Source organism: Engystomops pustulosus, chromosome 2 (assembly GCF_040894005.1).
Source record: "Engystomops pustulosus chromosome 2, aEngPut4.maternal, whole genome shotgun sequence".
Taxonomy (NCBI): domain Eukaryota; kingdom Metazoa; phylum Chordata; class Amphibia; order Anura; family Leptodactylidae; genus Engystomops; species Engystomops pustulosus.
The window spans coordinates 72,608,612-72,623,449 of NC_092412.1; the positions used below are offsets into that span (position 1 = coordinate 72,608,612).

Consider the following 14,838-nt stretch of genomic DNA (forward strand, 5'->3'; position numbering starts at 1 on the left):
TCTTGCCAAACTTCTTCCATCTACGGATTATTGAGGCCACTGTGCTCTTAGGAACATTGAATGCTGCAGAAATTCTTTTGGCCAGATTTGTGCCTTGCCACAATTCTGTCTCTGAGCTCCATGGGTAGTTCCTTAGACCTCATGATTCGCATGTGCTCTGACATGCACTGTGAGCTGTGAGGTCTTATGTAGACAGGTGTGCGCTTTTCCTAATCAAGGCCAAACAGTTGCTGATCTCCTATGAAGGAGTAAAACCATCTCAAAGAGGATCAGAAGGAAATTGACAGCATGTAAGTTAAATATCAGTGTCACAGGTAAGAGTCTGAATACTTGTGACCGTGTGATATTTCAGTTTGTCTTGTTCAAAATATCAACATTTCTGCTTTTTCTGTCAACATGTGCTGCAGAGTGTACATTAATGAGCAAAAAAAAGAACTTTTTTGATCTTACCATTTGGGATTAATGAAGCTAAGAGTGAAAAATGTAAAAGGGGACTGAATACTTTCTGTACCAAATGTAGTACCATGTGCTAGCCGGGAAACAACAGCTAGTGCATGGTAAAAATATATGTTAGTGTGAAGGCAGTTACTATTTACTACAGCTTTTTACTGCACAGGTTCCAGCTTTGTATGTAAGCCCTAACATTACCAAAAACTACCATTCCAATTAGGCAGCAGCGCCGGGGCTGCAGTTCGGCCGGCAGACTGGGAGTCCTTACATCATATTTCTGAATGAAATGTCGGTCCACATATGGGTCCTTTCCCACAGGATGCTTACACTTGAAAGTGTGAGATTTATTTCAATATCCACTATACATTAGGAATTCTTGCTATACTGTATATGAAGATGACTGCAGTGGATGAGCAGCTGGTGAGCAGGTGGACATGGCATCTCATTACGTTATATTTACCGTATGATCATGCTGCTCTTTTTCTGCTATGTTACTGCTAGTGTTTGTTCTATAATTTTAACACATGATATGGCGAGGTAGAGAAATTTGCCTTCTATACTTGCAGTATGTAAACAGAGTATTTTAATCGCAGGGAATATGTTGCAAATGCAAATGACATTGTTCCATGAACAAAGACGGCTTATTGTGGCGAGCGAGTCTGAGGGAGATGATTGCTTTAGTTATTGTGTCTCCATTGCGGGGAATAACACAAGGCACTTTGGTGAAATCATCTAACTAAGCTCTCAGTTTGCCTGAAACGTGATGTAAAGCATTACACAGCAGTGCTCAGAAATACCTGACAGGGGTAGCCCCTGGGAAAACAAGGACACAGCCAGAAGAGACAATGGGGACCATATCACTGCTGTATCAGGGGGACCATGCAGCTTTCACACAACCTTGGCTGATGCTCGCGACATTACTTTTTAATAAACTAGCTCTAAAAGCAAGTCTTCATACACAGCCACCAAACCTAATTCATGCTATTTCTATGTCCTGAAGGCTGACTTTATCTCTTATGACGGCTCAGTTTATTTCCATTCTGTCCAGGGGCTATTCTGCAGCAGAATGCCTTGGAAATAGGCTAACAAAAGTTCCTATTTTTCTAATAAAGAAGTTAAAGGGGTTTTCCTGGATTTTAGATATTTCTTGGGGTCTAAAACCGGGCATCCCCATGGCTTGGATAAAAGTATTAGCCATTTGGCAGCGTATTGTGATGCTCTTAGCTAGGAGCTTCTGGGTCGTGTCCGTGCTGGTTTACTGTAGCTTCTATGTCAAGGTTAGGAATATATGCAGAATTTTCTAAATTCTCATTAAAACTGGTCTACTAGTTGTGTGTGGCTTTACAATGCAGCTTAATGAAGGTAAATGGGGCTATGTTATAGTACCTCAAATCACTAATGGAAAGTAGTGCCAGTGTTTTTGAAGGAGCAACAAAGTTTTTTAAGTGCAATTCAAATGCATGAGAGATTTGAGCTTGCATATGCGTTTCCATTGATCGGTAACAACCAACAGGTGTTTTTCATGTAAATGATCGGCTCAAGCCCTATCGCATGTTTCATATTTTTTTTAAAAACGCAATTAAACATTGTGTGATTGCACCCTGAATTATTAGTGCACCCATCTATGTTCCCTTTAGATTATCATCATAACTCCTCTAAATGGAACCTGAAGCCTACTCAGTAAACCCCACAGAGTACCTTATACAAGACTCTAATTCTCAATGCTTCTACTGCGGGGCTTCTGCACCTTTCTACAAACAATGACATTTATTCCCTCTCTTGTTTGCCAAAGATGCATTAAAGGAGGCAAGACAGCTTTTAGATCCAGTTGAGCCCCCCACCTCCTGATGGCTGATCATCAATGTAAACGAGCATCTCAGCACCAAGTCACTGTAATTCTATCTGAAAATCCTTGGCTGGATCCCCTGGTGCATGTGCCATTAATGTGAGCAGCACGGTCAGCTAGCTATCACCATCATGGGGACAAGCATGGTGCACCAGTGGAGCCGGCTAGGAATGTGCAGTCAAAAAGACAGAATTTCAAAAAGTACAGTGACTTGGAGCTGGGGGCAGTGCAGAGGGGCATGCGGAGAGGCAGGTTTACGAGGCTGAGCAGCCGTGAGGAGGTCAGAGAGCTTGACTACATCCAAGAGCTCTCCTACCTCCTTGATTAGAACTTTGGCTGACAAGAGTGGGAATAAAAAGTATATAAATAGGAAAAAAAGTGTGCAACACACAGAACAAGCAGTAGAATCACTGAGATACATTTATAGTCTTGTATAAGGTACTCTATGGGGTTTATTGAGTAGGTTTGATGATAGGTTCCCTTTAAGAAAACAGCAAGTAGATAATTTCTAATTACTGCAAACTGTGTATAATTTAAAAAACCCAAAAATATAATTAAGGAGTAAGTATTGTAAAATGGGTAATATGTTTTATATGTGTCTCAGAAAGGAGTCTATGACATTTCTATAGACACACACTTCTGAAGTGTAAGTCAGGTTTGTTAAATGAAGCTGAAAGCAGATGGAGTGTACTAGATGGATGGAGCATTTTGATGATGCTGTCAAACCATAGTTTTTTTTTCTTTTATTAAAAATAACTTTCTTTTTTTTTATCCAGTCTGTTACAGCTGAAAGTGCAGTGTCTGCAGTGTCTGCCTTCTTTCATTCCAGAGTCTTGTGGCTCGATTGTAAGGAAGAAGTTGGAAGAACAATACTTTATTGAAAGGCCTGACAAGAACTCCTGCAGGGAATGAATACTGATGAAATCTAGAAATGTGAGCTTGCTTTAAATACTCACATGTTAAATCACTCCAATGACATTGATGAGGAAACCAAGCCAACGCTGTATTGATTTTCCACAAGACATATCTAGTTTAGATTTCTTCTGATGGTACTCGAATGTTTTTTTATATTCTTTTGCAAGAAATTCTCTTTTAAATTCCCTTTAATGTACATTAGATTACAAAGATATTTTTTGAGCAAAGAAAGGAGAATATTGTGTGTACGCATCAAAGAATTCACAATTTAAATTACTGTTTTTCGGCACATTGTACACCTTGAAAAGCATAAAATGCATAGCAATCTTGGAAATTGCCTGCTACGTGGGCTTCATGCAAAGTGTTGTTTGGAAAAGTTTAGTGCAGTATACAAAAACTAGTAGAAAACTTCAGTTTTTATTTTAATGTGTGTTGCACACTAATACAAATTAACCAGAAAACCTTGAATTATTAGATTGTTTACCTGTTAAAGTGCTAGCTGTACTTCTGATGATGGGCATGGGAAAGATCAAAATAAAAATATCCCAGAGGGAGCGGTCTCACAGTGTGCATTTTTTAAACACTTTTCTCTGCATGTTGCTGTGAGTTTGGCTGGTTTGAATGTGTTTATCTTGATTTCTGGAAGTGTAAGCAGCTGTTAAAATGTTAACACAACTCCTTACACTTCCAGAAATGAAGAAAAATGGATTAAAAACAGCCAAACTCACGGCAACATGCAGAAACGTATATGTTTTAAACTATATATGTTTTGCAATGTGTTTCAAAATACACTGTGTGATCGCACCCTAAGGGGTTATCAGTACATTATACAGATATAAACTAACCACCCCATTGGTATGGAACCCCAAAATACATTGTTGATCCTTCATACAACATAAACCATTCTTGACATGTAAACTTTAGACATTTTTTATTTGCCCGGTATGGTGGACATTTAAAGAATGGCCTTCCAAGTAATTAATTTACAGAATTGGCCTGCCAGAACAGCTGTTTGTTGTAGCTAGGGGTATTTATATTGTCTTATAGCTAGTTAACATAACTGTGATGGAGAAAGTTAACTTGGCCCTTTTTAAGTATATCTGTATATCTGAGATAAGAGATCCCTGTGTGAAAAAGGATTACTTGTAGAGTTGAGCGTACGTTCGCGCTCAAAGGGGTAGTTACTAGGGGCTCGTGTGTCCGGACCCCAACACAAACATCTGGTCAACTCATCTCTAATAACTTGTCATTAAGTCATGTTGAAGTGTATTGCATTTAAGTCTACGTTATCTAATGTAATCCAATGTAATGCACGTTGCCTTAGGGGTTAACTGGTACCATTTTCTTATATTTCACTTCTAGGGGGTCCATGACTACCTAAGTCACCGATACAGGTACTATAGAATAATAAAGAAAGGGACCTCTAGCCCCGATATCCTCATATAAGTGTGCTTAATCTTAAAACACATGTATACATGAGCACTTCCAGGACATAAAAGCTATTCAACTTCAGAACTGATCCACCCAGCCTTTCCTTAAAAGCTTGTTTCTAGTACTGTATGTTCGCATTAAATGTAAAAAAAAAAAATTAGACTTGTGGGAGCCCACAATATTCATACAGCCCAGGGCCCATAACAGTCTTAATCTGCCCTGTGTATCTATATAGAGATGGCTCATTGCGTGGTTACTGTATGACACCTCTTGTTCATGAACAAAGATACTTACTTTGCAGTACCTTAGTACAGGTATCTGAATAGCATGTAACTTACATGGTATGGGTTCTCTGGGTTGAAGTCTGTCACTCTGTCAGAGGATGGCCGTGTTTCATTGACCTGTTGCGCACGTCTGTTTCCTTGGCGTCTGGTGTTCCTTTCTTCTGCTGCAGCCTCAAACTGATCCAAGTTTAAGTTCTGAGCTTGTCTGACTTTCCTTCTCACATCTCTTTTACCACGTTGACTTACTAGATATATAGCAGTAATAAGAACATGCATTAGAACTACATAGTACCATCCAGGAGATAAAACTTGAGCAAGCTCTCTGACCAAATCCAGATGTTCATGTAGACCAAAGTGAGATGAACGCATTAACAAGTGCTCATATGGTGACTGTGATAGTATAGCTGTGTATATATTCAGTAACTAGCCAGATCCAGAGCTGGTTACTAGTAAAGCTGGGGCTGCCATGATTTGACACGTTCTCGATTGCAATATATTATCGCATTTAATTATAAATTAAAGCACTTCTTCTGTTGAAGTAAACATCAAAGGTTAACTTTTCGAATGTTAATCCGCACAGCAGCTGATACCGAATAGTCACAGTCTTGTTTCTAGGATTAGCCACTGACACTGCAGGTCTTTGCCGAAAAGCTCTTCTTCCCAGGAGATACTATAATGAGGTGGGTTAGATGGAAGCATTTGTGGAAATTAAAATGCATCCTTTGGTTTCTTGGTGTAATTTCACACATCCAACAGTCATGTTTTAAAGACACTGCAAGAAAAATCTATCTAGTGCCCTGCCACTCTATTCAGTTTAAGCTATAGTATCTATCCATCTTATCATAATTGACCTTCCATAATACTTTATTATTTTCATGTTGTCCAATTTTTAATTATCACTCTAACATTCTTATTAGTGGGGGTCTGAGTGCTTGATGACAAAATCAGGAGTTGTCCCCCCCACTTTATGGAGCCACTGAGTACATACAGGACTATTCCTATGCAGTAAAATGCATCCTTACTACATCCTCTCTGAGGGGGTGAAGGATAGCTATTGAATAGACTAGCAGGACTCACGTGCAACCTGTAGCTCCATCAAGCAAGGGGATGGGGTTGTTTTGATAGGACATCCCCAACAATTGAACTCCCACCAATTAGAATGCTATCCCTTTTTCTGTAGATGGGGAATGCCACTTAAATATAGGGCAACCCATGTTGCATTCTGTCACTGTTTGGGAATCCCCTGATCGGTGGTGTCCCATGCGGTTGTATTGCCTGTATCTATGGCATCAAAGGCCCTGCATCCACTGGCTATGATTATGATGAGAAGCACACAGCATGGCCAGATGCCCATCACAGGGTGGCCATAAAGATGTTTGGGAATCAGATGGGGGTGGATCTATATACCCTATCTGATTAGGAAGTTACTGCAAAAGGAACCTTCTGGTTTCACTCCAACCTGTGACAAAAACTAAGGTTTTTTTCTGCCTGAAAAACTTAATTTTCTGTGGTCAGATGTAATAACAATTCCTTTACTTTATGATGCTTAATACACAAGTTAGATGGAATTTTGGTATTTTGCTGCGGTTCCTCCAATTGTTTATATTAGATTAACCCAACTTCTGTCTCCATTGTGTGTGGAGAACACTCTTTCTGTTAACTTACATTTGTTTTATTTTTGGATAGTTAATGCAGAACATTTAAGGAGCATGCAGGAGTGGTAAAACTTCAGTGGGCCATATATAGAAAATTCACCTTTGGGATATGTTGGTCGGAGCCAGAAGATGGGAAGATCCGCACAAAGTTCCAGGATCTTTGAGCTCAGGAAGCTGTTATCCTTTATAGGCTGGTCTGCAGCCACCCAGATAAGAGAATTCTCATCAAACTTAGCTGGCATGACTTCATCTTCCTGGAAAGATATAAAAGCACAGAAACTATATTACACAAGATATATTTTGCATATATAGTGCTTGTAGATTATTTTACTCTTTAATATTTAGGTGTGATGTGTTTGTTCGCTGATATCCGTATTTTACTTAATGAGGACTCTAAGGTCTACATTTATCACAAGGAGCGAATGGTTTAATTCCTTATCTTCCACTTATGCAAATGGGAATTAAACTAAAGCGTAACACCATTTTTCAAACTAGGTCTTGATTTTTTATCTATAAATTAAAGTTGCACTCCTTAAAAATGACATATGAGTGGGAAGAATATAGGCCAAATGAGTTTCCATCTATAGTGTTGAGCGGTGGAAATCCTTGTGGACTGACCTTAATATGAGTGTGCTCTAGATGTGTGCACCAGTTATTGTGATGTTACATGTATAAGTATACTAAGATGATATATTACTACCAAGGAACAAGGATGAGAAAATAACCCTTTCCCCTTAGCACAATGTACTTTTTTATTATATGTTATTTCTCATCTCTTTTTTTCCCGCTTCAGCATTTAAGGGATTGCAGAAGTTGCAGCCACACCCAGGATCGGGAGCTTTAAGGGGCTGTAGGGGTTCAGATAAAATGTGGGGGTTGGCAATGACAAAGCTCTCATGGATAGCAGGATTAAAGTTGAAAACTGTGGAGGGCTTCTCCCTGCCAACATGAAACATACGTTCAGTAACCCTGTGTCACTCACGTGTGGCTCTCACACAGTCCAGCTTCTGTGTCTCCAGGTTGAGAGCGACTTCTGACTGCTCCACACCCTTCTTTAAGGGATTGCACACCTGGTGCATTGTTAGACCCATTGGAAACTGGAAGCTTTGGTCTGGAGCAGTGATCACATTTGTCTCCACTCCTGCAATTAGAGTCCTGTACCAGGTCTTCCCAGAGACCAACACATGGAAAACAGCTTCCAGTGTGACCCAATTCACATTGGGGTCACCATAATACACATGAACACTTATTTTCTCTACAATTCAATAATGACCTTGTCACAGGGTTCATATAGTGTCTCTTGCCCCTTTGAGGAAACTAGCACTATAAATAATACATTATACATTATCCAGGGGTCTAATAAAGATTTTGCATTGGGAATCACCTTCCAGTTATGCCTTTGGTTAATTCAAGCTAAACTACCTAGCAGTGATTGAGATTATGTGGAATGTATAGAGCATAGACAAAAGAGAAGGGACCCTTTACAATGTATAAATGGTCCAATCTGAATTCTGGTTCATTCTACCAAATCTGGAGGTCTTCAAAATGTCCTCATCCAGGACATGGTAACAAAAGACACCCTCTCCAGTGGTAGATGCTTACACATTAAGTTGCCTAGCTTGTCGTGTCACATATGCAGAGATATGCACTTTGATATTGCCTGACTGCAGGCTCTAATATACAAATTAAATTCTTCTTTGTCAGGTATGTACAATATGACTCCACCAGCAGAATAGTGAGCACAACTATAGAGTATAATAAAGGATGTAACTAGTGATGAGGACAGGATAAGGAATGTCATGTATATACACAGTGACTGCACCAGGAGAATAGTGCAGCTCTGGAGTATAATACAGGATGTAATTCATGATCAGTACAGGATAAGTAACAACATGTATGTACACAGAGACTAAACCAGCAGAATAGTTAGTGCAGCTCTAGAGTATAATCAAGGATGTAACTCAGAATCAGTATACTCATGTCATGTATGTACATGGTCTCCAGCAGAATAGTGAGTGCAGCTTTGGAGTATAATACAAGCTGTAACTCATGATCGGTACAGGGTAAGTAATGATATGTGTATACAGTAATTGCACCAACACAATAAAGAGTCTATAACTCATGCCAATAGTAACGGCAAGTATTTGGAACAAGTACTACTAGGAAAATTGTGCAATTGACAACAAAATGATTCTCTCCGGTTGGTTGGCTGCTTGCTTCCTTTTCATCCTTGACATTTCAGTCATGTTGATCTATTGAGTTAGTTGGGCCACCATATGATTGAATATGGAGCCATTTCTTTGCTCGTTTCACATTCATGGCTGAGTTACTTTGAAGAGACATGGACAACAAACTGGCTTCTGCCATGTCTGGTCTTTGCTGCTTGATGTCCTGATTGACATTAGCTTAGGGCACACATTATGTATAGCATCTTCTTCTGGAATCAGATACAAACAGTAAGAGAGGATTTAACAGGAGCCAGAGGCTGCTCCTGACAGAGGTCTTTTATTATCTGATTTAAGATATTCATTTTTCATTTTTCTAGTAATGGACTTCATCATTAGCACCTCAATCACCAATCACTCGTTATACAAGTGAGCTTCTCGGTACCCCAGGTGCAGGGATGTGCCCGCTGTTGCACCGGTTTTCTTATTTCTACAACATCTTTTTGCACGGGTTTGCAATGATTGAACAAAGAGGTGCTGATGGTTGGTGCTGGGCAGTGTAGAAAGAAGGAAGCTTGTGCGCCAGCAGGCATGAGCCGTTCCCTGGTGGACCAATAAGCTAATATGCATGAAGATGAAAACAGAATCTAAAGTGACAGATCATATGAAATCAGGAATGAAACCCCCTCACACAGAGCTAGATTTACTTCTGTGCTGGATGGGGCTGCTCTAGTTCCGCAACTCCTGCTAGGACTCTGCTTGGGTATTTCAGCTTATAAAGCTTTATGATTGTCTCGGAAAAAAGTTATACAGCCCCTTCGTTCTGCTATAAGAACTGTAGCAGGCTTCTGGTTGGTTACTACAGCAGGCAAACATAGTATTGGGTTGGGGCTGTTGAGCGACCAAACGCACAGATCAGAAAGCTCTTGATGGTTGAAATGTCCACCCGGTGCTCTAAATGGATTAGATGTTTCTTTTACACACAAATATATAGTTGTACAGCTCTACAATGCTCCATGGTAAATACAGGCGGTCCCCTACTTAAGAACAACTGACTTACATACGACCCCTTACAAACGGACCTCTGGATTTTGGTAAGTTACTGTACTTTAGTCCTAGGCTACAAAAAACAGCTTTAACAGTTATCACAGGTGTCTGTAATGAAGCTTTATTGTTAATCCTGGTTCTTATGACAATCCAACATTTTTTAAATCCAATTGTCACAGAGACCAAAAAAATTTTGACTGGGGTTACAATAATAAAGTATACGGTTCCGACTTACATACAAACTCAACTTAAGAACAAACCTAAAGAACCTATCTTGTACGTAACCCGGGGACTGCCTGTAGTGCTGAGAGGTACAGAGTCCTGTCCTCTGCACTGTTGTGGGTCCAGTGCAAGTTGTAACTTGGACTTGATCCAAATTGCCTGCATCCAAATCCACAACTAGTTCCACATTAAAATCGGCAGCTTACTCTGATTGTTATACGCTGTTTGCCTATTTGGTTGCTGATTACATGTGGAAAATCTGTGTGTAATCCAGACCATATGCATTTACAATGCTAATGATATAACATTAGAAAAGCCCTTGTTTTTGTTTCGTCATATTCCGGTGCCATAACTTTTCAAAAAAGTTTCCATTAATGAAGCAGTCCTCGTATTTGTAGGATGAGTAGATGTTATAATACATAATATTTTGGAACACAAAAAAATGAAGAATTAAATTTCACTGCTGCTTTACTGTATTGCTTCCGACTTTTGTATCTTATTGAGGGCACACCCTACTTGCCCAGCCGGTAAGCAGTTTTATTCGTAAAGCTCCAGCCTGAGTGTATTCATATCTATGAAGGATGTGAGTTATACTGCACTGAGCTGGAGTCATTTCCCTTCAGCACTGCATTATCTCTGCCATTGCATATTGACACTTCTCTAACAGATTGACTCCTGGCCGACAGCTTCATTGATTTCAGTTAAAAACTGAAGAAAAGGAGAAGCTAGTTACCTTCTCGGTTTTACTGATTTCATTATTGAAGTTCTACAGAATTTACTTTCTTACCAATAAAATCTTAAAGCATACATACAGCATTAAAGGTGATGGGCAAACAGGGGTGTAACTAGGAGAGGCAGGGCCCTCTAGCAGACTTCTAATTTTCCCCTCTCCCTACCCCCTAAATTTTCACAAATATATTCAGCAAATACACATCACCAGAGACAGACATACAGCATATACACACCTAATACCCCAGATGCCTGTGGGCCCCACAGCAGCTGCTATGGCTACTTCCCCTGTAGTTACGTCCCTGTGGGTCACAGACATCATCTGATTTCTCACTCTCTTCCTTCATAGGTATAGTCTGCATGGTTAGTGGCCTTGGCATATTCTCTAACTGTGATTGATCTGATTGATTGCCAGTAACATCTGAGAGAGGTGATCGGTGTATTATTACAATATCCTTCTTCTTGGTGGCCATGTGATAAGGAGACACAATTGACCCCCCATTCTAATGATTGCTAATTTGGTGCCAATTTGCTATGCTATGGTAAAGCAATGAATGTCCTTTCTGAATTGATTCCAATAAAGAGTTATTTTCTGGGGTATGTGCTGGCGTATTAATTTATATCAACTTGGGACCGGTATGACTGTTTCATCATTTTTTATTCAAATATTCATGGATGGAAAAATGGGGAAAAAGTGTCAATTCGGACATTTGGCTGTATGTTCCGTTACAGTGTTCATGGCTGGGAATAATCGTTTTTATATTTTGATAGAATGGGCATTTTGAGATGCAGCGATACCCATCATGATTATGATTTTTATTGTTTGTTAAATTTTATATCTGATCTAGAGAAAGGGGGTGATTTAAACTTTAACTTTTTTTATTTATTTATTTTTAATTTTTTTTTACCATAATTTCAAACCCTCCAGGGTACTTTAACCCTGCAGGGTAGTGCTAATACTATATACTACAATACTACTGTATTGCAATATATAGTAATATTACTGGTGAACTCTAAAAGCCTGCCATCTGCTGGCCATTAGAGAAGCATTTAACAGGTTGCCTGTCACGATCGGAGCCAGCACCGACCACGGAGGTGACAGGTAGGTGTCAGCTGTATTATACAGTCGACACCCACTGTTGAATGTAGAGAGCTCAGCCCGTTATAGAAGGGGGTTAAATGAAATCTACCATTTGTTTTAATGCATTGTGAACCAAACATACCTTGAGAATGCTGTAGCTACACTGATGCAAAAACATATCTTGTTTAAACCCTGATACAAATGGTTTTGCTAAAAAAAAATTATAAAATTCAGGACCTTGGGAAAGTTGGGTGCAGACTGCCTGCCGTGTTTCACAAAGCTGCCTGAACTGTCCAGACAGGAATAATCATCCTGAGCTGGATGACTCATACACAGCAGCTGGAGGATGGTGTAGCTATTGATTACTTCTGCCTGTCAGGGACAACACAGTGAATCATTGTAGCTACAACAGCTTCAAAGTATGTTTGGTTCATAATGCATAAAAGCAAATTGTATATTTCTTGTAAAGATAATCTATTAATTTACATTGGTAAGTTTGCATCTTTAAAATGATCTAATCCTTTTATAATAGACATAAAACGATGCAATTAGTATTTTAATTACCCATCAAATGAGCATATGGAAGAGTGGGAATGAAGAGTGACCTCTATTGTAAGGTGTGAAAAGCCTGCACATTGATTATTTATATCTCCCGAAAATTGCTGGCGGCCATGAGACATGTAACACAAGCTAAACACACAAGTTACCCTCCCTGGGAAAGTGCATAATGGAGATCAGCATCCCCTGTGCTGCCATCTGTCTGACTGGTGATATGTGGCTTTTTACTACATATATGTAGCTATGAAAGTGACAAGAGGCACACTAAAACTGTAGAACCTGTACCAAAGCAATTGTAATTCATGGAAGTGACAAAAATATCATCAGAAATAAAACCTGCACAATAGTACATTTTGCATTCAATATATAGGATAAGTTAATACAGAAAAAGTTCTGTAACATATATCAATATTTTCCTGCCTAACATTGTAGGTCTTTGTTTAGAGACACAGCAGGGTGTGAGAAGGTGGAATGGCTAATATCGAACATTGCTGAATGAAGGGTTTGTATAAATGAGTAGAAAAAACTAAAAATATCATCTAGATACAATGAGATGACAGAACCTAGATATAAAGAGGACCTGTCGTCTTCTCTGACATGTCTATATACTTATAGACTTGTAATCCCCAGGAAACAACTATCTTTTGTCATAGCTCCTCTGTTATATACATGTATAGTGAGGGAGCTGCCGACATGCACCTTGACTACTATTTTTGAGCTACTTTAGTTTTTGTATCTTGTAACAGAAAATTGGAATATGTAAAAAGTGCTTTATGTACCTTGTCAAGTGACTGGACACAATAGAGCACATTTACTAAGGGTCCGAACGCCGCACTTTCGTCTGATTTTGGCGCACGCGATCGGATTTTGGCACCTGCTTGCACACAACAGAAATCGGGGGACGGGCCGTCGGACAACCCGACGCATTTGGACAAACCGCGGAATTTAAAAAAGGATTTGTGTCACGAGATCAAGCACTCACATGCACCAGGAAGAAGAAGGTGAACACTAACGGACCTCGGTGCAGCAGCGACATATGCAGGAACTCGGACGCACGATGTTAGTGAATCGTGCCGGACCCGAATCCTCGTCGGACAACACACCACGGGATCGCTACAGGACCAGGTAAGTAAACCTGCCCCAATGCGAACTCCCACATAATGTGAATCACCCCACAAGTAAACCAGCATTGCAGACATGTCCTTCTTGTTTCCAAACTGTTTGTCATTTTAGAGAACATTATTATTTAACATCTTTATTTTTATGTAAATGAAAATAACTTTAACAACTCCTTTTGTAGAAGGGGTTTCAGTCATTGTGTAAAGTGATGCTGCTACTTGGTGCTGAGAAGCATAGAATGAAAAGTACAGGTGCACTAGTAGACACAGGGTATGTCCCTGCTGCACCAAGTAGAAAATTTCCATATAGATAAAAAAAAATTGTTTTCTTTAAAATAAAAGATGTTTTGAAAACAGGAAAATTGTGTATGTAAGGTCTCATAAATTGGATGCAGAGGGGAGGACTGATGCGCGTTCCTCACCCCTCTCCTCTCCATAGAAAGCAGTTCATCTGACTACACACTTAGAATTTAGCCTAAACTGCATCAAAATTATGTACACTTTTTTGCAGCTTTCTGGTATAAACTAAGGCAACAAATAGGAGTTGCTATAATGCTACACCAGACAGGCTTAAACTATGCCAGATTTATCATCCGGCATCAGACACTTTGATAAATCTGGTACAGTTTCACTTTGTACTCTTTAGACATAGAATAAATCTACTCCTTAGTGTCTATAAAACTGCAAGAGGAGCAGCTCATTTAATCCAAGTGAATTTGCAGCACCCAACATGTCCAATGAAAACTGTGGGTTATTCATTCATTTTAATGCAACTGTATTCCAGAGCCACTGAGAGAGTCAAAAGGTTGTACTGAACAATGCGAAATAAATGACAATTGTCCTTGGAGTGTTGCAAGTTCCCTTGGATTTATTACTAATATAAATCTACTTCTTCCCTGTAAGACAAGGAGCAACTGCACATACAGATTATATACAAAAGGTTATTTTTTTGGGATTTTTTAAACGTTTTGGCTGGAACAGGAAGGTCCAGAAAGTGACCAATAAAACAGTCTTGTATTTTTTTCAAATTATTAAGGAGTTGTTCCCTTTCAGCAAATAATTGATATTGTTTGCATGATGAAAAGCTATATAGTTACAATTTTAAAACATGCTATCTTTATCAATTCCTCCCAGGTTTTCTAGATCTCTGCTTGCTGCCATTCTGTAGGCAGCTTCATTGTTTACTCCTGTGGCTGGTCCTGTCCCTGGTCATGTGATGTCACAAAGGTGCATGGTTCCTTATATAACAGAGAGTAATCAGAGCTGTGTGATGCTAATGAGCCTTGCATCTGTGTGACATCACATGACCATGGACTAGTTTTTATCAACAGTAAAAA

At 39.4% G+C, this 14,838-nt stretch overlaps 1 protein-coding gene across 1 annotated transcript in view; it reads right to left on the reverse strand.

Moving 5' to 3' along the window:
* Window positions 1–14,838, reverse strand: part of CNMD (chondromodulin) — a 49,649-nt gene that overhangs the window by 2,651 nt on the left and 32,160 nt on the right. The window contains exons 5-6 of the mRNA XM_072135297.1: window positions 6,682–6,835; window positions 4,981–5,171 (exon numbers count right to left, since the gene is read on the reverse strand). Coding sequence (XP_071991398.1) covers window positions 4,981–5,171; window positions 6,682–6,835 — 345 coding nt within the window. The remainder of the gene's footprint in view (window positions 1–4,980; window positions 5,172–6,681; window positions 6,836–14,838) is intronic.